At 35.0% G+C, this 20,470-nt stretch overlaps 3 protein-coding genes across 6 annotated transcripts; 1 reads left to right on the top strand and 2 right to left on the bottom strand.

Moving 5' to 3' along the window:
* Positions 1-6: 6 nt before the first annotated feature.
* Positions 7-1,407, bottom strand: LOC110096445 (protein BRANCHLESS TRICHOME-like). Its single transcript, XM_020822409.2, has one exon. The coding sequence runs from the start codon at positions 928-930 to the stop codon at positions 241-243; it is 690 nt and encodes a 229-aa protein (XP_020678068.1). The 5' UTR covers positions 931-1,407; the 3' UTR covers positions 7-240.
* On the top strand, positions 821-20,453 carry LOC110096443 (uncharacterized protein At2g39795, mitochondrial). 3 transcript variants are annotated; one of them, XM_028696538.1, is made up of 6 exons: positions 846-959; positions 3,917-4,021; positions 10,537-10,688; positions 15,677-16,091; positions 19,635-19,984; positions 20,070-20,453. In XM_028696538.1, the coding sequence occupies exons 3-6, from the start codon at positions 10,642-10,644 to the stop codon at positions 20,230-20,232; spliced, it is 975 nt and encodes a 324-aa protein (XP_028552371.1). In that variant the 5' UTR covers positions 846-959; positions 3,917-4,021; positions 10,537-10,641; the 3' UTR covers positions 20,233-20,453. The 3 variants fall into 3 exon arrangements, with proteins under 3 accessions (XP_020678063.1, XP_028552371.1, XP_028552372.1); XM_020822404.2 differs by lacking the exon at positions 3,917-4,021 and having other exon boundaries at positions 821-959; XM_028696539.1 differs by lacking the exon at positions 846-959 and having other exon boundaries at positions 3,910-4,021.
* On the bottom strand, positions 5,587-9,143 carry LOC110096444 (thermospermine synthase ACAULIS5). Of its 2 annotated transcripts, XM_020822407.2 has the most exons (11): positions 9,031-9,143; positions 8,771-8,892; positions 7,943-8,009; positions 7,778-7,872; positions 7,597-7,699; positions 7,193-7,281; positions 6,664-6,820; positions 6,488-6,563; positions 6,338-6,396; positions 6,065-6,201; positions 5,587-5,857 (listed from the first exon to the last, which is right to left on the bottom strand). In XM_020822407.2, the coding sequence occupies exons 2-11, from the start codon at positions 8,887-8,889 to the stop codon at positions 5,752-5,754; spliced, it is 1,008 nt and encodes a 335-aa protein (XP_020678066.1). In that variant the 5' UTR covers positions 8,890-8,892; positions 9,031-9,143; the 3' UTR covers positions 5,587-5,751. The 2 variants fall into 2 exon arrangements, with proteins under 2 accessions (XP_020678066.1, XP_020678067.1); XM_020822408.2 differs by lacking the exon at positions 9,031-9,143 and having other exon boundaries at positions 6,076-6,201; positions 8,771-9,020.
* Positions 20,454-20,470: the final 17 nt, after the last annotated feature.

Genomic DNA, 20,470 nt, shown 5'->3' with positions numbered 1-20,470 from the left:
CAAAAATGCATTTGAATGCTTGCAGGTACTTAGAAATTTACTGCAGCAGATTATTATTTATTTTTTAAAGAATTTACTGTATGAACAACCAAATTAGCATTTTACAGAGAAACTGTTCCTGCAAGCTCATTGTTCTGAGAACCAACAGCGACGAATCTCAGAGCCGTGCTTCGACAATTACAACTTGTAATAATAATTTTGATTGCCAAAATTGATAGAACTAACTACAAAATCATCAAGTTATTTCATCAAAACCCTAAGATGAGCTCTCTCGCACTCCAAATCTCCACCGCCCCGCTCCCTTTCCCTCCCCAATCCCGGCGACCGAACCCTGAATGCCCGCGAAAACTCAACGAACCCATTTATTCCTCTTCTGATGTGCGGATTCTCAATCTCCCTTCCCTGTCTTTCTCGGCCATTCCGGGCGGCGGCGGCGACGCAATCAACCTCACTGGTCTTTTGCATTATTACATTACTGGCAACCTCTTGTATCCTCTCCTCGAGAACGATAGCGGCGTGGGCGAGCTTCATCTTCACGCGCTCCTCCCTCCACGCCTCGGCGAGCTTCAGCATCCGGCGATCTTCGTCCGCCTCCCTGACGGCGCGGTCTGCGGCCTCACGGCACCGCGCCATCTCGGCCTCGGCATCAGCGCGTGCGCGACGTTCATCGGCGAGCTCGCGTGCGACGGATTTTGCGAGGGATTCGGCGGCGCGGCGCATGCGGCGCTCGAGGTCCACCTCAGCGCGGAGCTCGCTTATTTCTGCGAGGGCGAGGGCGAGGTCGTCCATGACGGTGGAGAGGGGATTGGGGTGGAGTGGGGAAGTGGGGGTTTCGTAGGCGAGGAGGAGATGGGGGGAATCATGAAGGGAATCCGAGAGGAAGTGGGGGTTGTGGTAAAGTTTCCATGGAAGGGAGGCATCGGCGGCCATTACTGTGATGACGGATGGGGTCCGATCTGGTACGTAAACGGCTTTAAAAATTTTGTGTGCTTCCAAGCTTTTCCATTTGTAAATGATTTCACTGTTGTGCTGCTGCTACATTTCACTTTTTTTCCTGGATATTGGTTTGTGGACTGACTGGATGGATCTCTTTTTGAGGAGAAAAGGGTGAGGAATGCGGGGAGGAAGGAAGAGGAGCATGGTGGGTCCCACTAAACCTACCGCAGCCTCACATGAATCCTCTCCTTCTCCTCACTTCTTGTCATCATGCATTCATGCCTCATCCAGCTACTGGTGCTGTAGCTTTTCTATTTTTTAATGCATAGAGAGAGAAAAAAAAAACTATTTAATATGTCCTTGGTGCTATAAATGTCCATTGGCTGGGTGTGAAGTCTATGATTTGTTATCGTTTGGTATTTGGGTTGTGTACTTGTGTTGGGATTGAGGCACTCCTTCAGGAATTTTTTTTTGGGAAATCTCCTTAAGGAATTGAATCCTTGTTCAGATTTACTTAGAAAAGCAAATTTAGTTATGAATAAGCTCACGACAGGAAGACCTCGGCACAAGATTTGATGCGTTGCAATTGATTCGAATGCATGAAACCTGGGGCAGTTTGATAGATCTCCTTTGCTGTATCATATTCAATGGTCCTTCTACTTGTCTCTGAGTTTAACTCTCCACAAGCTACGGATTAATGCTTTACAATCTATTGTCATTCATTCATTTCTGTGCGAATCGTTAGGTAAGTTTTCAACTTTTTGGAGATATTGCAACATCCACAAAAAACATTCTTTTGTGAGACATTTTCTAAGAATTACTCATTGAAAAGTGAAAACAAGAATATAGGTATACAAAATGGTGGGAACATTGTCATCTTTTTTAGAAAACAAATCTTTTAGGATTTTTTTTTCCACTGTTGACCTCTTTTGATCCTTTGAGATCTTGTCTCAGCCTAGTCACCCTAGTTATAAGATAGCCCCTTCTAGGATCTTATTGCTTTTAGAGGACCTCTACATCATCTTAGCTTAGTTGATGGACCTAGTTCTCCGAACGAATTAGGAGAATATTTTTAGCCTTTTTCCAACACCAAAATGGTAGAATTGTTGGCCCAAAATGTCGTCCTCATTTGCTAATATAGGCCCAATGCTCAAGAGCAAATTTTCATTCATTCAAAACTAACTCTTACATGAGAAATGGGCCATATAAATAGGCCTCAAAATGACAAAGAAAGTAAAGTACTAAAATGCCCCTTGGGCTACAATAGCTATCAAATACCCATAAGGGTAAAAATGGAAAAACATAAAATAAACATAAACTACTACATAAAATGATGAAAATACAAAACATGATCGTGGCCGTCGATCTCCGGCATCTCCTGAAGGTACATGTGTCGAAATCGCTGCTGATGTCCCCATCACTTCTTAGATAGTCCTAGCCCTTATTAGGACTACCAACATCCTAATGGACCGACTTTGGATATCCTTAGTTAGCTTAAGTTCTTCTCTATGCAAGCCAACAATATCTTCTTTCTTTGGTCCACTCAGGTGCATCTAGTCAACCTCTTGACATCTTAACACAATCCAATTGGTCTTCTAGGAGCTCTCCATTTGATGGTGCCTCGTCGTCACTCTTTACTGAGAAATTGTCCCCTCTCAATGAGTTGTTCTGAGCATTTTCCCTTTTTCATGATCAACCATCTCCTTTGCAGTGACTTGTACTTAGAATTCAACCATTGCCAACAAACTTTTTAAGTAGTCATGGTTGACATCCCTCTAGTGGTGTCAATGTTAGACTCAACTCAAACCTGACATAATAATTTGGAGTTCAAGTTAGCTCTTATAATATTTTTGTTTGGTTTGAGTTAGTAATGGACTCAAAAAAGATTGATTTGGGTTTGTAATGGACTTAACTATTTAATTTTTTTTAATGAAAAACACATGTTAATTTTTTTTTTTTTTTTGAGTTGTCGTATACAAATATATTTCATGTTATGTCAAGTTCATACAAAACCAACATAACTTAGTATCGTTTGCTTTATGTTGGGCTCAAGTTAATTATATTTGAGTCGGGTCATTTTTTAGTTGATCATGGTTCGTTAATCTGAATTTATACCCTCTACCTCCCTCTTTTTTATGAAATGGCGCCTTGAAAAAAAAATCTTGGAACATCCTCCCTTACCTGGAACATCACCCTCACAATAACTTGTTTTGGGAACTCTTCCATTGTATGCATCTTATCAATACAACTTCTGAAGTCACCCCTCATGATGATTTGTTCTAGGAATCAACCCCTTATAGGCAAACTCTTTTTTGAGTCGTCCTCTGTCAAAGTCTTTCCATCTTTTTCTCAAGAATCCTTGGCGACCTCTCTCTAGAAAAAAAAAATTTCTTGGTGTTTTGTTGCCCCTCTTTTCCTAGAAATCTCTATTTTAGGCAACTTATCCCATGAAATTACTCCTTTTATCCACGATTTCTTTCACTTGCCCCTTACTAGACATGCGATTTATTTTGCGAAGTTATTGCTTTATTGATTAGTTACTCTAATTTTTCATTGACTTGTCTCCTTATCATGGGACCAGCATTATATTCCCAGGTGCCTTTATATGGAAACTATGTCTGGTACCTCACAATTAGATGTTAGTGCTTGCTTACACCCAAAGTTAGAGACTAAAGTGTAATATCCGTTGTTATAGAATTGATAAAAATTTCATAATCTCCTTATGCATATTTAATTTAGAGTTATCATAAATTTAAATAAAGTTTGAAGTCTGGAATTAAAAAAATGTTAAGTTTCAAAAATGTATTGTAAGCGTTGTGGCATTGATATCTCTGTTTGAGAATATCTTAAATATTCCAGTCAATTGCAGCAGTTTTTCACGTTGGAGCGTTGCGGCGCTAAGCACTTAAATGAATATATATATATATATATATTTCCAAAGTCATGTTCAAAACCATTCCCTCATTTTAGCTTGCTATAGAGGAGAAAGAAGAGAAGAGGAGAGAGAGAAAGAAGAGACGGGATTTTGGATGCCAAAGTGTGAGATTCGTTTGTTTGGCCTGTTAAGAAAAATGTTTAGCTCGAGGTATGATTTCAATATCCTATTTTTTATTTCAATTTTGATGTTTGTACAAAAAATTATAGAATAAAATATAATTTTAATCACTTTAAAAAACTTTTCATCGTATGATTTCTAATATATTGTAGAATGTTCTATTTTGATCATTTTAATTGTAAGAAATCAGATTTTCATCAGCCGATTTTTTTTGTACAAATTATTGATTATTTTAGTTGAATATGACATTTTTGACATTGGCTATAATTTATTAAAAGTCTTAAAATGATGTTTTAATGACTCTATATGAATGATTTTTTTCAAATGATGTTTTAAAGACTGAAAGTTTTAGTTTCAAATTTGTCTAAAATCCTAAACATAAACCTTTGACCCCCATCTCAAGGGGATACCAATAAAGTTGTTTTTTTCACTATTAAGATCCTACAAACCTCATATCATTACTAATCTAAGGAGGAGAATCTATGAAGTAGAGAAAAGGATTAGGAGATGTATGAATGAAGGCCTAAGAGAGAGGGAGGCAACAAGTAATAACCATAAAAGGGAGAGAATTTTAAGTGGCAAGATCAAAAGAAAACTTTGATGTCAATTTATCATCCACATTGAATGAATTATAAGAGATTGGGCCCTCCTTATACAAATAAGGCTTATTAAAAATTAGAAAAAAGGATTCATGTCATTATTGTTCGACAAGTTTTACGCTGGCTGTCGACTACCTAACGCAACCCTCCACTTTTCTCATCCAGGACTTGGGACCTAGCAACGGTCGTGCTAATAATTAACGTAAATAAAAATACAGACAAACACAACATACTCATGTCAAAATACTAAAGAAATTTGGACTGTAACAATTCACTGGGTTATAAAGAATTCTACTCCAAAAAAGTTGCAATATTTCTGGAGGAAGAACAAGTGACCTAGAACTATACTCAACGCTAGCATAATCCATCCTGGAAACAAAGTGACGAATGGCATATAACATTTTTATATCCCCAGTATAAGCAAAAGATTCTGTTAATCTATCATCAAGAGTATTATAAGCTTTGGAACTATATTTGCAAGCCTTTTAAGGTTTTCATGCATTCCATTGAATTGACTCAAATTTGGCTCAATTGTTGGATAATTGAATGCAGGCAATTTTTTCTCAGTTGGGTTTTCATTGGATTTTTGTGAGATCATGAAGGCTTTCATGTTGTTGAGGAAGGTAGGCAGATCGATGGTGAAATAAGGGAGCAAGTTGTGGGAATTCACATATGATTGCAAAAACAATCTAGAGTAAGGATCAGGGTAAGGCTATAATACCAAATCGATATGGCATAGTACAGTGAAAATAGATGAGTCTAATCTAGGAGAAGAAAATGTGAAGTACATAGAACAAAATTTTTAGGAGGTCGATGAACGGAAGTCTCCTTAGAGAGGCAAGATATATATAGAGCAGTAAGCATTTTCTTTCCATTCGGAGAACAAACTCCTTAAATAGTTTCTTCTTGTGATGAAAAATGTCATAAAAAAACATGCAGCAAAATGTTGCAACTAGTAGATTTTACTGTAGATCCCCCAGAGCGGGCTAATAATGCGTAGGCAAATTTTCTTCATTCAGCAATAATAATAAAAACTTTCTGATACAGAGTTCTAATACTAGGAAGTGAACTGGATGAGCTGAACATGCATGGTCAGTATTTTTGGCCATATTGATGACTGATCACACTTTTAAATTATCCCCTAATTCATGGCTTCTACTGCTAATTCATCTCCTGCTGCAACCCTGAACGTATCTTGTGGCAAGTCCCATGCCCATAGATGAACTTTGCAGTGCCTTCAGTGTACACCTGTGTTTCCTTGTCCAGCCTGACAGAAAAAACCAGTCATACATGATATATACTTAGGCTTCGTTTGGAACAATTTTTTTGTTTCTTCTTAAAGTAACTTTCTAATATAAAATTTTTAATTTTTTACTCAAAACCAGCTTTAAGAAGCAACAAGAAAGTCGTCCCAAATGAAGCCTTAGTTCAATGAAATTCAAGAGAGAGTTTTAAGAAAATTGACGAGTCTTACGACTTCCTAACTGCTTTGCTAAGAAGAGAGGCTGATGCAAAGGTCTTTCCATCAAGATATCTATTCTCACCATTGATCCTTTGCCTAATCCTTGAATCCAGTTCCTCTGAGTCGAGGGTGAAAGGTGAATCTGACGCCTGTAAATTTCCATGGTTAAACTTTCTTAATTATCCAAACGATTAGTACTGTTGAGGAAGATCCCATAGAACTGTTCCTTAAAATCAAAATAATTTTTGTTTTCTTTCTAAAGCAAGAATGCAATGTGCAGTTTACCATGATCCAACCCCAAGTATCAGCATAGGAAGGGATATGGGCAGAGTAAGGCACAACATCTACACAAAAAACAACTTTTTAATATGAAATTGAAAATTGTAAGCAACCAAAAACAAGACAACAATACCGTTATGTTCTATACCCACATACATTTGAAAACATGCCTTAGCGTGTTGTAAATGCAGGAAAAGACCTCTGTATGACTAAACACTCCGGCTGGCCCAGCCTACAGAACGTATGGGAAAATAAAGGAGAAACTATGAAGTCTGTTAAAAGTATAATTAAGACCGTATTTCTATTATTGTATGCAACAAATAGGCAAATACCTGTGTCACAAAAATGCCATCTTCTTTGAGTCGGGGTTTTAGGATTGATTCATAGAAGGATTTGGTATAGAGCTGGTAACACGGGCCATCTTCAATGGGATCTGCCAAGTCTCCTATGATAACATCAAACCTTTCCTCTCTCTTCTCTAGTTCAGCTCTGTAAAATACAGAACATCAAACTTTTTCTTTAGTTTTGATTATCTAACAATCTTCTTTGTTTTAGGCTTCGTTTGGGATGACTTTTTTACTGCTTTGTAAAGTTATTTTTTAGTGCTAAAAACTCTTAAAAGCAAAGAAAAAATAGTGGTTAAAGCTGTTCCAAACGAAACATTAATCTTGTAGTCATTGGGTTAGTGAAAATTTGATGTACAGTTGAGTTTTTGTATGCGAAGTTATCATTGTATTTGATTGCATATTAAGTTAGTGATACTGTTACTTGATAATAAATTTCTTTATAAATCTATTGTAAGAGTTTAATTTAGGAGAATGAACTGTGTTTATTTAGATTTATGTGGTGAGAAGATATTACCGAGCATCATTAATGACAAGCTTGAGCCTTGAATTAAAGAAGGCTTCTCTGTTGGCAACCAAATATGATCTGCAGAAATCTACAACTTCCTGCAATACTAATTAATGTAAAATAACCACACAAGAGGAAAGGGAATGATGCCAGAGGAATACTAACAATGAATAAATAAATAAATTTTTATGCAAATTTAGACAAGCTAAAATATTAAAAATTGTATGTTACCATGAAAAAAGTTTATATGCCTATGGTAAGGCATAGTCTTGTATAACTGAAGTTTTGTTTGGATAGCTTTCTAAAGCAATTTTTTAATTTAAAATTTATTGAACTAAAAATTTTGGTACTAAAAAGCTATGCATAATTCTTCGTAATATGAGCCTTATCGCAACATCCGAAATCATTCTCACCTCATCTATATCACACATGACAACCCTTTCCACTGTCTTGTGCCTGAGGATTTCTCTTGCTGTGGAACCCTCTCCTCCTCCCATTATAAAGATAGTTTCAGGCCTGTCACGAACAAAACAAAGAGTAACAGAGACTATTTTTTGTCTGATAGAAGAACGAGCAAATAGAAGAAAATTATACTTGATGTGATGTAGTAGTGCTGGATGAACAAGACATTCATGGTAGATGAACTCATCTATCTCCGTGCTCTGCAGCTTCCCATCAATGACCAAGGCCTGCATTGCAACAAGGTACAGAAGTAAAGAAGAAAAACATAGAAGAAATGTGTGGTTTAATTCTGCAAACCTTTCCAAAGGGCTTTGTGTCCAGCAATGCAATGTCTTGGTACTGACTCTCTCCAGAGTGCAGAATTCTGATCATAAATGACAACAAATAGGTTAAGTAAAAATAAATGTTACCTAAATCACCTTTATGTATTTACAGAGCTAATCAAGTTGCATGGAACTTAAGGCTGTCAATGTCTTTCACGAAGAGTTACAGCTTTGCTTTTTATACAGTTTTTTTAGTACAAAATTTTAGTTTTGGTGGAAGATAAGATTAGAGAGAGTCGCCCTAGATGATTTGGTCACATAAAACGACAGTCTTCCGATGACCCAGTTAGGAGAGTAGATGTATTAGATTTGATTTATGTTCAAAAAGGTAGAGGTAGATCTAAAAAGACTTAGGTTAGAAAATATTAGAATTCATCTTTCTTTATTAGATTTAAACAATAATTTGACTTTTAACATGACACAATGGAGAAAAAGGATTCATGCAGCCGACCCCCCACGCAGTGGGACAAAGGCTTGATATTGTTTGCTAGTGGGACAAAGGCTTGATATTGTTTGCTATTATTATTGTTGTACTAAAAAGCTGCATCAAGAATCAGTAAAAAAGTTGTCCCGAACAAAATCTTAGTGTTTTAGGTTGTTTACACCGTCTAAAAAATCTGATTAGAACTCACTTTTGGTATAGCTTCAGAAATTTCAAGATTGGTAGAAGTATAAAATAGGAAACAGTGTGTTTCTCAATGAAACTATCACCATATTCTACTATCGGGTAAAAGAAGAAAATCAAATGAAATGAGTAATCAAAAGAAGGGGGATTTGAAAATTCCAGAACAAGAACAGATACCCATTAAGAGCATAGCACCATCTCAAATCCTGTTCGATCTCCTCCTCATACCAGAAGCTCTTCCTGCGGCACTCCGCAGCAACTGTTGCATTCCCATTACACCTGGAGATATCACCCATTTTCTTGGTCCCCAGAAAGAGAAGACAGAAAAAACAATATCAGGATGCGAAGAAAGCTTCTTCCCTTTTAGCCAACAGGGAAGCAAAGATAGCAGAGAAAGTAGGCTAGCTAGATAGGAAGGAAAAGGAGAAAGTACCAACCTGAAAGCTTGGTGATGAAGAACAAGAGCTGGCTATCTGCTTCTTTATATAGGTAACAGAGCTGTAGATTTTGCACTGCACGCTAAGAGAGAGAGAGAGAGAGAGAGAGAGAGCGAGAGTGAGACAGAGAGAATAAAGAGATTAGATATTAGAATTTGAATTTTAAAAAGACTAATACAATCTGATTAAGGAAAAATTATTAGGTGCGGAGTGCAGACAGGGTGAGAACCGTCCGCACAGATACATGGTACCGAACGGTACCGAGTGGTACCGAACGGTACCGAACACTGTTTTATACTAGTGTGCGGACGGTACCGAACACTGTTTTATACTAGTGTGCGGACGGTTCTCCCGTCCACACTCCGCACCTAATAATTTCATTAAGGAGTCTCGATGCCTTTTTGTTTGATCAAAATTTAGTAAGGATATCTTGACCCAAAAGAAGTCTTGTTTTGATTTTTGTAGAGTAATTTTTCTTTTTCAAATTAATTTATATTTGAAAATGATGTTTAGTTATTTCTTCTGTCAAAAAAAAATTGAAGCTGTTATTTTATAATATATTTTTTACCCAATATTCCAAATATATATTCATGCATATATATTAAATTATTCTTTGTTCCAAAATTTTTATGAGATATTTAGGTCAATTAGATTAATTCACACACTTCACATACCTAAGACTCAAACTAAAGACCTCTTAGACTTTGTTTGGGACCACTTCTTATTGCTTATTGTTTATTGAAGTAATTTTTTAGTACATAAATTAAAAAAATTATACTAAAAACTACTTTAAGAAGCAGTAAACCCTCTCAATCAAAGCCTTTCTTAACAGAGCCCTGCATTAGGTACCCATACCCACACCCACCCACGTACCCACCCATACCCAATGGGCATGGGTGGGTTTGGGTACGCTCATGGCATCGTGGGTGGGTATGGGTGGGTACTCAACATCAAAGGACAACCGATTTATATTACTAATTATCATATACATGCAGTCTATTACAATAATCCTTACTACGCAATGTGCAACACTGAACCGCGTCACAACCATGATAAATTTTGATATATGCCTTGAAAGTTTGCAATTAGAGAAAATGGAAAAAAACCTCAAGGCCATTAATCTATGGCAGATTGCATTCAATAAGCGTGGAAAGTGGGTGGGTGTGGGTGGGCATGCCATCAGGAAAGTCACCATAAGTGGGTGTGGGTGGGCAAAAAGCCTACCAGCGTAGAGCGTGGGTACCCAACCAGGACCCCATGTAGGGCTCTGTTTCTTAACAACCCAAACTTAAGAAAAATCATTAGGTGCCGTGTGTCCAGATGCCAATCCGGACGCGTCATATCACCCAATACACAGTGTATTGAATGATGTGACATATTCAGGTTGATCTCCCGAGATATTCGAACACCGAACAGAACAAAACATCCCAACTTAAAACGAATACAGAGCAAGGTGAGCTGCCTGTTTGTTCCTAATCTGACTCTATCTCCATTATTTCTCTGCAGTCACAGGAGCATTGGAGGAAGAGAGAGAATGCATGGAAAGTGGAGTTAGGACCACAGCAACATGAGAAAGGCAGAGATAGCACAGTTTCTGAGGATGATTCGGAGATGGTGGCTTCAGCCCGCCTGCCTGTGCGCGCGTGCGAGGTGGGAAGGTTAGTATGTGCTTCCCCCCATTCCTTATTCCTTATTCCTCATCATGCTTCCGATCACCTCCCTCACCATTTATCATTATCCCCGTGACTACTGCACGCCTCTCCCCCCCTCCCCTTTTTCCACCTCTTTTACTGATTTTTTTTTTTTAAAATCATATTCGTTTATTCATTTATTTTAATATCCCATTTCATATATATACATAAAAGTTAAAATAATTTCCAAATATTATGGATTAATTTAGGTTTTATTTGGAACAACTCTCTTGATGTTTTTAAATCAATTTTCAAGTACAAAATTCCGAGCTATAATTTTGTTCTAAAAAGTTGCTTTAAAAGACGTTAAAGAAACGGTTACAAACTAAATTTTGATCTCCGAGTATTGTAGTATCCTAATTTAGTCTCCCAACTATATAAAATAATTTTCAAGCTATTGTGGGCTAATTTAGGCTTCATTTGAGACAACTTTCTTTAGGGCTGCAAGCGAACCAAGTGTTCGATGAGCTACTCGATGCTCGGTTCGATTAAAGCTCGTTTGTGATCGTTTAACTAATTAAACAAACAAAATTGAACAACATTTTAAATATTCGATCCTTAAATAAACAAGCTTGAACACTAATGTGTTCGGTTCATTTATTTTCACGAACAACATCATTTAAAGTTCGTGAACAAGCTCGACATTAAGCTCGATTAAAACTTGAATGGAGAGAAATGCAATAGGTAAGTTTCATTTAAGAATATATTTATATAGATTAATCATATTTTCATTTTATATAGACAACTGCTTTTATTATAAATTTAATTTTATGAACAAAAGACATTTCACATTTGTCCATGTTTGCTAGATTGTTTGTTTAAGATGTTCATGAACAAATTTAATGTTTGTTTGTTAAATATGTTCACGAACATAGCTCGTTAAGACTTCCGAACATGAACCGAACATGAATCAAACATGAACACCATTAAATAAAACGAACCAAACATGAACAAAAATAATAAAGCTCGAATCAAAGACGAACCGAACTTGAACAAGCTAATGATAAACGAACTCAAATATGAACACTCACATACTCGGCTCGGCTCGATTCGTTTGTAGCCCTAGCTTTCTTACTTTTTTTAAGTCAATTTTTTGTACAAAATTTTTTGAGCTATAATTTAGTATTAAAAAGCTGCTTTAAAAAATAATAAAGAAAATTGAAATCTTAATATCGAAATAATGCATTACCCTAATTTAGTCTATTAACAATATAAAATTGATCTAAAATTGCCCTCATAATATAATTGTGATATAAAATTGAGCTCAATTTAATTACTCGTTAATCCAAATTTAGCTCATAGGAATAATTTTGGATTAATTTTGTATGGTCATGAGATTAAATTATAAAAATATTATATTCTAATATTAAAATAATAATAATATTAGGTCTATTTTAAAATTTAGTTAATATAGATAAGAAATATTCTCTCCTAGGTTGCGCCAACCTAAACAATCATATCTTGTTTACAACTTACGATAAATTCCTATATTGCGTCCAACAAGACATGATTGTAGAGCATGGTGCCTTCCTATGCGATGCAAACTTTTTTATAAATTTATTTTTGCATGAATATATAAATATCTAAAAAGTAATTCATTTTCTTCTATAATTTATATAAGTCTTGTAAATTTATTTTATATTTGCAAATGGATTATTCTTAACTCTATTAGCAGACCATCTAGTCAAATAAAAATTTGCATTATTATTCAAATACAAATAGACAAGTAGATTTAAATATATAATAGTTTAGATATGTTTAGTGGGAATGTTGGAGGATTAGAGAGCTTTTGCAAACTATCATAAGCATAGAGACTCTCATGTCGGAGAAATTATTACGTGAGAAGTTCGAACGTAGCTTTTGTTTGGACTCTAATGAAATCGAGAAATTATTCCGTGCGAAGTCATGACAGGAAAACCGTTCAGACTGTGAGTACAAACAATGTGTACAAATTTATGCACAATAAGTACACTCATGTTCGGACGGTTCTTCCCGTTCGGACTGCATACAAAATAATTTCTCAATGAAATCAAGCCACGCGGCTTATATACATCATGTGTATAACTTGTACACGGTATATGTATAATATATATTATGTGTTCTAGTCACATGGCTTGATTCATTGGAGTCTGAAAGACTCTGCCTATAATAATCTCTCAAGATGTAGAAGTAGATTTCATGCATATATATGAAGTTCAATGATGATGATCTTACCCATTATACCATGCATATCTAAGCATGATCATACATTGCATGAAAGTAAGAGAGAGAGAGAGAGAGGATTCCTTGGAAATGGGTGTGGTGCGATAAAAGAGGCCATGAGTATAAGCATGCTCGCTGCAATTATCCTTATCATCATTTACAATTTAAAAAATATATCTACAAAGATGCCCAAATTACAGCAAACAAGATCTAGCTGTAGCTGCTTAGGAAACCCTAAACCTTTCAGGTAGCTGAACTAATGGCGTCATCAACCTTAATATGATGTCATTTTTTTTTCTATGGTCGTTTTTTTGGTCCCTTTCTGGGTGACTGTACGTAACTGGAGCTGTTATCGCACCTGAATGTGCAGCCAGACGGGTCTTATAAAGCAATCAAGTTGCCAATATTGGCCAAAACAATATCTTAACACCTTTAATAGTGCCTCTTCTATTTTGTGTTTGTGACACATAGGCTTTCGTTTGAGACCGTTTCTTAGTGCTTAAAAGCAGCAGTAAGAGGGTCTATTTGAACGGCTTTCTTAGGCCGGCTTTTTTTTTTTTTGGGAAAAAAGGCCGGCTTTTTTACTGCTTCAATTTTTTTTATAAGAAAGCTATTTTAAATGAAGACTTAAAGGCTTCGTTTGAAATGGTTTTTTTATTATTTTCTTAAATGAAGTTTTAGTACAAAAATAAAAAAAATTTGTACTAAAACTCCGTTTTAGAAAGCAATAAAAAAGCCGTCCCAGACAAACCCTTAGGCTTTGTTTGGGACGATTTTTTTCCTGCTTCTTAAAACGGCTTTCTAGTAGCTGTCCCAAACGGGCGACTTTCTTGCTGCTTTTTAAAGCAGTTTTTTAGTACAAATTTTTTTAATTTTTATACTAGAAAATTGCTTTAAGAAGCACTAATAAAGCAGTCTCAAATAAAGTCTTAGGCTTCGTTTGGGACAGCTTTTTTATGGCTTTTTAAAGCAGTTTTCTAGTACAAAAATTAAAAAAATTTGTACTAAAAAACTACGTTAAGAAGCACTAATAAAGCAGTCTCAAATGAAGCCTTAGGCTTCGTTTGGGACAGCTTTTTTTTTGCTTCTTAAAACGACTTTTTAGCACAAAAATTAAAATTTTTATACTAGAAAGCCGCTTTAAAAAGCAACAAAAAAGTCGTCCCAAATGAAGCCTTAGGCTTTGTTTGGGACGGATTTCTTATTGCTTCTTAAAGTAGCTTCTTAATACAAAAATTAAAACTTTTGTATTAGAAAGCTTCTTTAAGAAGCAGTAAAAAAGTCTTCTCAAACTAAACTTAATGTTTTTTAAAATAACTTTTTAATAAAAAAATTTATAAAACATTTTGTAAAATTATTGTAGAGAATATAGTGTTTTTTGAAAGTAATTGCAAAAAACAGTTCCTTATTTTTAAATAGTAAAATAAAGTGGTCAAATAAAAATAATAGTTGAGGTCTAAAATATAAAGCAGCAAGAAAGTTGCGTTGTCTCATACGAAGGTATAATTTCATAATGTGATCATAGAAATTTCTTTATATTTTATAGGTAAATTCAAGTATTTTAAATTTGATCTGTTTAGATTTTTAAAATTGAGATTTATAGGATATTTGATTCATTGGCCAAAAAGGCTTGTTGACCTTACCAAAAGTTTTCTATTTTTTAAAAATATTTTTTAAAAAAAACATTGAAGTTTTCTTTTCTAGTAATCTTATTTAATGTATTTGTAAAATTAAATTTATTTTAATCCCATAAATACTCTTAAATATATCCAAATATAGTGGTCTCCATTTCTAATAATAAATAAATGAAAAAAAAATCATAAAATATTAAATCATATTTTTATTTAAAATGAGCCCAAAACATATTTACAAGGCAAAATAAATTGCTCAATTGTTAATTTAATTAAATCACATTTTTACAAGGCAAAAATTCAAGGATTTGTCAAGACTTTTAAAAAAATAATAATAATAACAGAATAATATTAACCACCTAAATATAATTAAAACTAATGGAAAAAATCATAAAATATTAAATCATATTTTTATTTAAATCGAGCCCAAAACATATTTACAAGGCAAAATAAATTGCTCAATTGTTAATTTAATTAAATCACATTTTTACAAGGCAAAAATTCAAGGATTTTTCAAGACTTTTAAAAAAATAATAATAATAACAGAATAATATTAACCACCTAAATATAATTAAAACTAATGATGAAGTTTAATTAAAATTGAAAAACTTTAAAGGGATGAATTACTTGAATGGCATTAATTTAAATAAAATTTGAATAGAATATCATGATGTAAATTGTATTATTGTATTATGATAGGTTTTAAAATTATCGATTTACTTTAAGATTAATAAAACATAAAAATTTTATATGCATTATTAATCTCAAATTAAATTCAATAATCTTTTAGGCCATTCTTAATTTAATTCATATTAATATATCTTAAGATTTTTTGTTTTGTTTTGATGTTACTTAAATAAAGAGTTAATTCTAGGCTTAGGTATCTTGATTCAAATTATATAAGGCTTGGCTTAATTAATTTTGTTTTGAGATTAGTGCTATATTAGATCTCAAAATAAATACATTTTAAACTAGAATATTTTAATATATATATATATATTAGATTTAGGAAATTTTTGGTTTAATGTTTAATGAAATGATTTATTTTGATGGTTTGAAATTAAGATTATAAATAATATGTATTTTAAATCAAATAGTATCAATAGAAGGTATTTTTTGTAGCCCAGCAGCCCATAGAAACTGGGCTCAGTTCAAAATTCAGTACGCTTGGCCCAAGTTCCAAAACCTCAGAAGCCTAAACCCTAGCGGAGAGAGGCAGAGAGCAGCGTCGATCCTCCCTTCTCTCATTCTCCTGCAGGCGGCCATGACTTTCTCCATTACCCTCCGCCGTGTTACTGGTGTTGCAGCGCGAGCTGCTCAGGGATTTTGCTTTCAGAATCGCCGGAGCTACCATTTGGCTTTCCTTCCCCCACTTCTCCAGAAAGGAATCCTTTCGCGAGTGGAATCCAGGGAGCTTCTCACCTCTTTTTCTCTCGCTCGCTTCTCTTCTTCTATTCAAAAGAAGCCGGCGGCGGATGTTGAGCTTCTCCGGATCGTGGAGTCGGAGATTGGGTGTGCCAAGGATGAGTGTGCAGAGGTTAGCCATCCATATATGTATTAGTTTCTTAAGCGCATGGATGAATTGCCTGGGTGTGTCACGAAGTATATTATTCTTTGCCTCTTGTTAACATATTTTGTTCGTTAAATGAACGACGTTTTGGGATTGTTTGTTTAGGTGTTTGGTGAATTTCGGTATATGTATTGACAGAATATTTAAGGGCTCAATTGGTTAAAGTGCTACTGATTAGGAACTGATAATGTTTAATTGTTTCAAGTGAGAGTATTTTTTTTTTTTAATGCGGTGTAAGTTTCCATGCAATTTAGAGCCTTTTAGTTAATGCCATCTTATACTAGCTTTGGATGCAGAATTCTAAGTTTCTTCTTCTCATCCTTGTCGTTTTGGGCTTTAGGAAATCATATTGTGAGCAATTTGCTTGACCTGTTACTTTTCTTTTAGGATATTAAAGTTTTTTATAAGATATAGATGGTTTCAAGTTTTTCATTATTAGCATTTTTTTATGTTATGACATGTAAGAAAATTGAGTTTAATTCCGTATCTGAAAGTTGAAAAATATTTTGGTCATAAAACGCCAAGTGATTGGTTCTTATCATTAGACTAATTTTTTGGATTAAAAATGAATTTGATCACTGGTGTGTGACGTGTGTCATTCTCAAATTTGTTCATTTTTTTGTTTCATTCCTCCTGACACTACGATTGTTGGTGATTTTATTGGGATTAAATTGTTCATTTGATTTGTGGATATCAGGAGTCTTGATATTTTTAGGGTTTAGGGTTTTATTATACCTGAAATCTATTTCTAAAAAAATAAAATGTGATCTCAAATAGGCCGTTAATTATCCATTCGGAATTCACCAATGAAATATGATGAGGACATCCAACCCTGAAAGTTTATCAGAAAAGGAGCCGAAGATCGACGACCATGATCGTTCCACTTTATTTTGATTTAATATTTGTATTTTGATTTATTTATGCGTTTTTTTTTTTTTTCGTTTTTACCCTCACTTGAGGGGGTAGTCATATGTAAGCCCTAGAGATATATTTGTTTTTTGAGTTTCTTTTTATTTTGTGGCCTATATATGGAGACCATTGCTATTGTATTAGAAGGATGAGATATTATTAAGAAAAATTTTTGCACTCTTGTTCTTGAGAGAACTTTGGTGAGATCCCTATGTGAGAGAAAAGTACTACCTACCAACTGCAGGAAGCGTCCGGACTCGTGGCTTATCTTCTCCATCTCCTCCTTCTCCCCTAGCCGCCGGACTCCCTCCCCTTTCCGAAGCCACCGGCATCTATCTCTCCACCGACTCCCTCTCCTCCTCCCCTCTTTCTTCTCATACTAACCGCTGGCCCAAACTCCACCCAAACCTCCCTAGCTGCCGGACATACACCCCCCCCCAGCCGCCGGCCACATCATCTTCCTTTTCCTCCAAATTTCAAATCACAAAATTAATGCTTTTCTTTTATGAGATCTCTAAATTAGGAAGGTTTTAATTTCAGATTTTCAATTATATGAAATTGAATTTTCCCTTATAAATTAAGGTGGTTGAATTTAGGAAAGCCCCTCAATCAAGCCAATTTGAATTTGAATTTGAATTAGGAATAGATTTGCTTTAAATCCTCTTTCCTAAAATAAGTTTGCCAAGATTGGAAACCCCTTCAATCTTGGATTGATTAAAATCTTAGATTAATTAGTATTAATTGCCCTTCCATATTCAATGAATATGGACACCTCTCTCTCCTCTCTATTGTTCGGCCCCATCTCTCTCCTATTTTAATTAATTCATTCCCAAAATTGGAACTCCAATTAAGGAATTAATTAAGTAACCCCTAACCCCTTTCCCTCCCCTTGCTCCACTAAAATCTGAATCAAAAGTCCCCTAGTCCCTTTCCCTCCTTAATTTCCCTCTTTCCTAAATTAGTTTTATATTAATTTGGAAAGTTTTTGAATTCAAATTCAAATAAATTTGAAATTTAAATCCTTTCTTAAATTAATTAACATATTTTAGGAACCCCCCTTGGTTCTACATCAAAATATGAAATAATATGGTCAATAATGTGGCTCAAGTCTAGGGGTGTCAAAGTAGGTTTTCGGGTTGGATTCGGGTCCAACCCAAACCCGACTTGATTCTAGAAATGGGCCAAAATAGGTTTTAGGTATTCGGGGCTCTCGCGGGGGCACGGCTCGTGCAGGGGTGTGAGGTGGCGTGGAGCACAGGGTTGCACGAGGGGCGGGATCTCTCAGGGGCGCAGGTTGCGGCACGAGGTCTCGAGATGGTGGCTTGGGATGGGATTCGGGTTAGTTCTGAGTAGATTTTTGGGGTTTTCGGGTCAACATGAACCTCCCAATTTTAAAATGGGTCAATATCTTGAACTCGAAACCTACCCATTTGGTAAACAGGTTGATCCGAACCCAAAATTTTTCAGGTCAGGTCCGGGTTGTGTTTTGGGTCGTGTCGAATATTGCATCCCTACTCAAGTCAAATCTACTCTGTTGTACTTAATTATACTTAATCAAAAAAATTTGTGGTTAAGATGATTTTTTTACAGCTTAGTTCTCATCTTTGTATGAATCTATTTTGAGCAAAAACTATGTCATGAGTTCATTTCATTCACTCTTAAAATTGTACATAAATCAGGACTTTCAGATATCATAACCTAATTAAAAAATACGCAAATTAACTCACAACCTTTAACATCTAAGTGGCTTACCTTTTTAAGGCTATTGTTTATTCAACATACATATATTATCATGGTGCCAACTAGTTTGATTGGCAAGGGCTTTGAAATTTGTTGCCAAGGTTTTGAATTCGAATCTCATCTACATCATAATAAATTTCATCATGCGGACTTTCGGGCAGATAAAAATAAGCATACACATACCACATGTCATTGCGCCACTTTTTTTAATTTTTATGATTGCTTTAACTTAATACATTTTTTTTTTGTTATTGCGGATTGAAAACTTAGTTTAAATAGACTACTAGTATGTTTGTAAGTGAATAAGATCTCCTTAGTCATAAATTTTCATTTTCTCATATAAGTCCCTTTCTAACCTCCCAATAAATGTAATAAATTTTCATTTTCTCATATAACTTCCTTTCTAACCTCCCAATAAATGCATGCAACACTTCAGTCAAATGCTTATTTGATTGAAGCATTTGACTGAAGTGTTTTGCATTTATTTTTTGTAAGAAAGTTCCCTAATGAAAAAACTTAAAAAAACAAGCTGGCATGATGCAGTGGATGGAAGAATTGACATCTTTGGTTATCATTGATAATACGAATAATCCGTTTTAATCTCTTCTCATCTCTCTGAAATGTATTGCCAACTACGTCTTAATGTCTATCTCATAAATATAGCATAAAGCTAAACTTTCTAGCCCTCCACCAGTTTTAATATTTTAATCATTCTACTCAGTCAATTTCAAGAAATACGCAACACTATTCCAAAATGAAATTATTTTTGGGATATGCCTTTATGTTCTTCTTATGTACTCAAACTGACTCTCCATTGAGCCTGATTATTGGTACTTTTAAACTCTTTTTGAATTTACAAAGGTGGGAGAAGTTCCAGAAGGGTTTCCTTTTGAAATCCAAGATGAGGAGGGGACCAATGTCATTACTCTTAGGAGAGACTACCATGGCGAGAATATCGAGGTTGTAGTTTCCATGCCAACTGTGGAAGATACTGAAGACGATGAAGAGGGTGTTGATGAGGAAAATCAGGGCGAGGATGAGAAGAACGACCAGCCAACCATTCCTCTGACAGTAAATATCAGCAAAGGAGATGGTTCTACTTTGGAATTCTGTTGCACTGCATATGCTGATGAACTTGTGATCGACAGCTTATGTATTCGTGGAAATAAAGTCTCTGATGATTTGCTTGCATACGAAGGCCCTGATTTCAGGTAAGAGATTATTAACTCCTCAATTTTTTTTAGTCCATGCATGTTCTGCATGAAAAGCACTTTCTTCTTTCTCCTTGCATGACAGTGATCTTGATGAAAACCTCCAGAAAGCATTCCATAACTATCTTGAAATTAGAGGCATCTCTACTGAGACCACCAATTTCTTATACAAATACTTGATAAGTAAAGATGACAGAGAGTACCTAACATGGCTGCAAAATGTGAAGTATTTTCTTGAGAAGCAATGAGTGTTGGAAGTTTACAAGCAAACTTTTGTCCTGTTCTGACTTCTGAAATAAGACTATTCTTTTGTCCTGTGAGACTATTCAGTTTGTAACATTTTTAACTCCTTCCAGATTGGAGGATATAGACTTGATTGGTCCAAACATTTTTGTCTTTTGTTTTCTGAATTGTATCGCTATATGATATTTTAAGCTTAATAACATACTGAACATTGATGATTTTATCATTTGTGGTTAAGTTGTT

The sequence above is a fragment of the Dendrobium catenatum genome, unplaced genomic scaffold, assembly GCF_001605985.2.
Source record: "Dendrobium catenatum unplaced genomic scaffold, ASM160598v2 fragScaff_scaffold_761, whole genome shotgun sequence".
In the NCBI taxonomy this organism is placed as follows: Eukaryota; Viridiplantae; Streptophyta; class Magnoliopsida; order Asparagales; family Orchidaceae; genus Dendrobium; species Dendrobium catenatum.
Note: the sequence above shows the minus strand (reverse complement) of the source record. Positions and strands in the feature narration are given on the sequence as shown.

What these genes read in the sequence shown, in the direction of transcription:
- LOC110096445 (XM_020822409.2), bottom strand. Translation starts at nt 930, where the DNA reads ATGGCCGCCGATGCCTCCCTTCCATGGAAACTTTACCACAACCCCCAC.
- LOC110096444 (XM_020822407.2), bottom strand. Translation starts at nt 8,889, where the DNA reads ATGGGTGATATCTCCAGGTGTAATGGGAATGCAACAGTTGCTGCGGAG. An exon ending in GCACTACTACATCACATCAA is followed by an intron (nt 7,700 to 7,777) that starts GTATAATTTTCT and finishes TGTTCGTGACAG; the next exon opens with GCCTGAAACTATCTTTATAA. An exon ending in GCTAAGGCATGTTTTCAAAT is followed by an intron (nt 6,397 to 6,487) that starts GTATGTGGGTAT and finishes TTTTTTGTGTAG; the next exon opens with ATGTTGTGCCTTACTCTGCC.
- LOC110096443 (XM_020822404.2), top strand. An exon ending in CGCGCGTGCGAGGTGGGAAG is followed by an intron (nt 10,689 to 15,676) that starts GTTAGTATGTGC and finishes TATTTTTTGTAG; the next exon opens with CCCAGCAGCCCATAGAAACT. An exon ending in CCAAGGATGAGTGTGCAGAG is followed by an intron (nt 16,092 to 19,634) that starts GTTAGCCATCCA and finishes GAATTTACAAAG; the next exon opens with GTGGGAGAAGTTCCAGAAGG.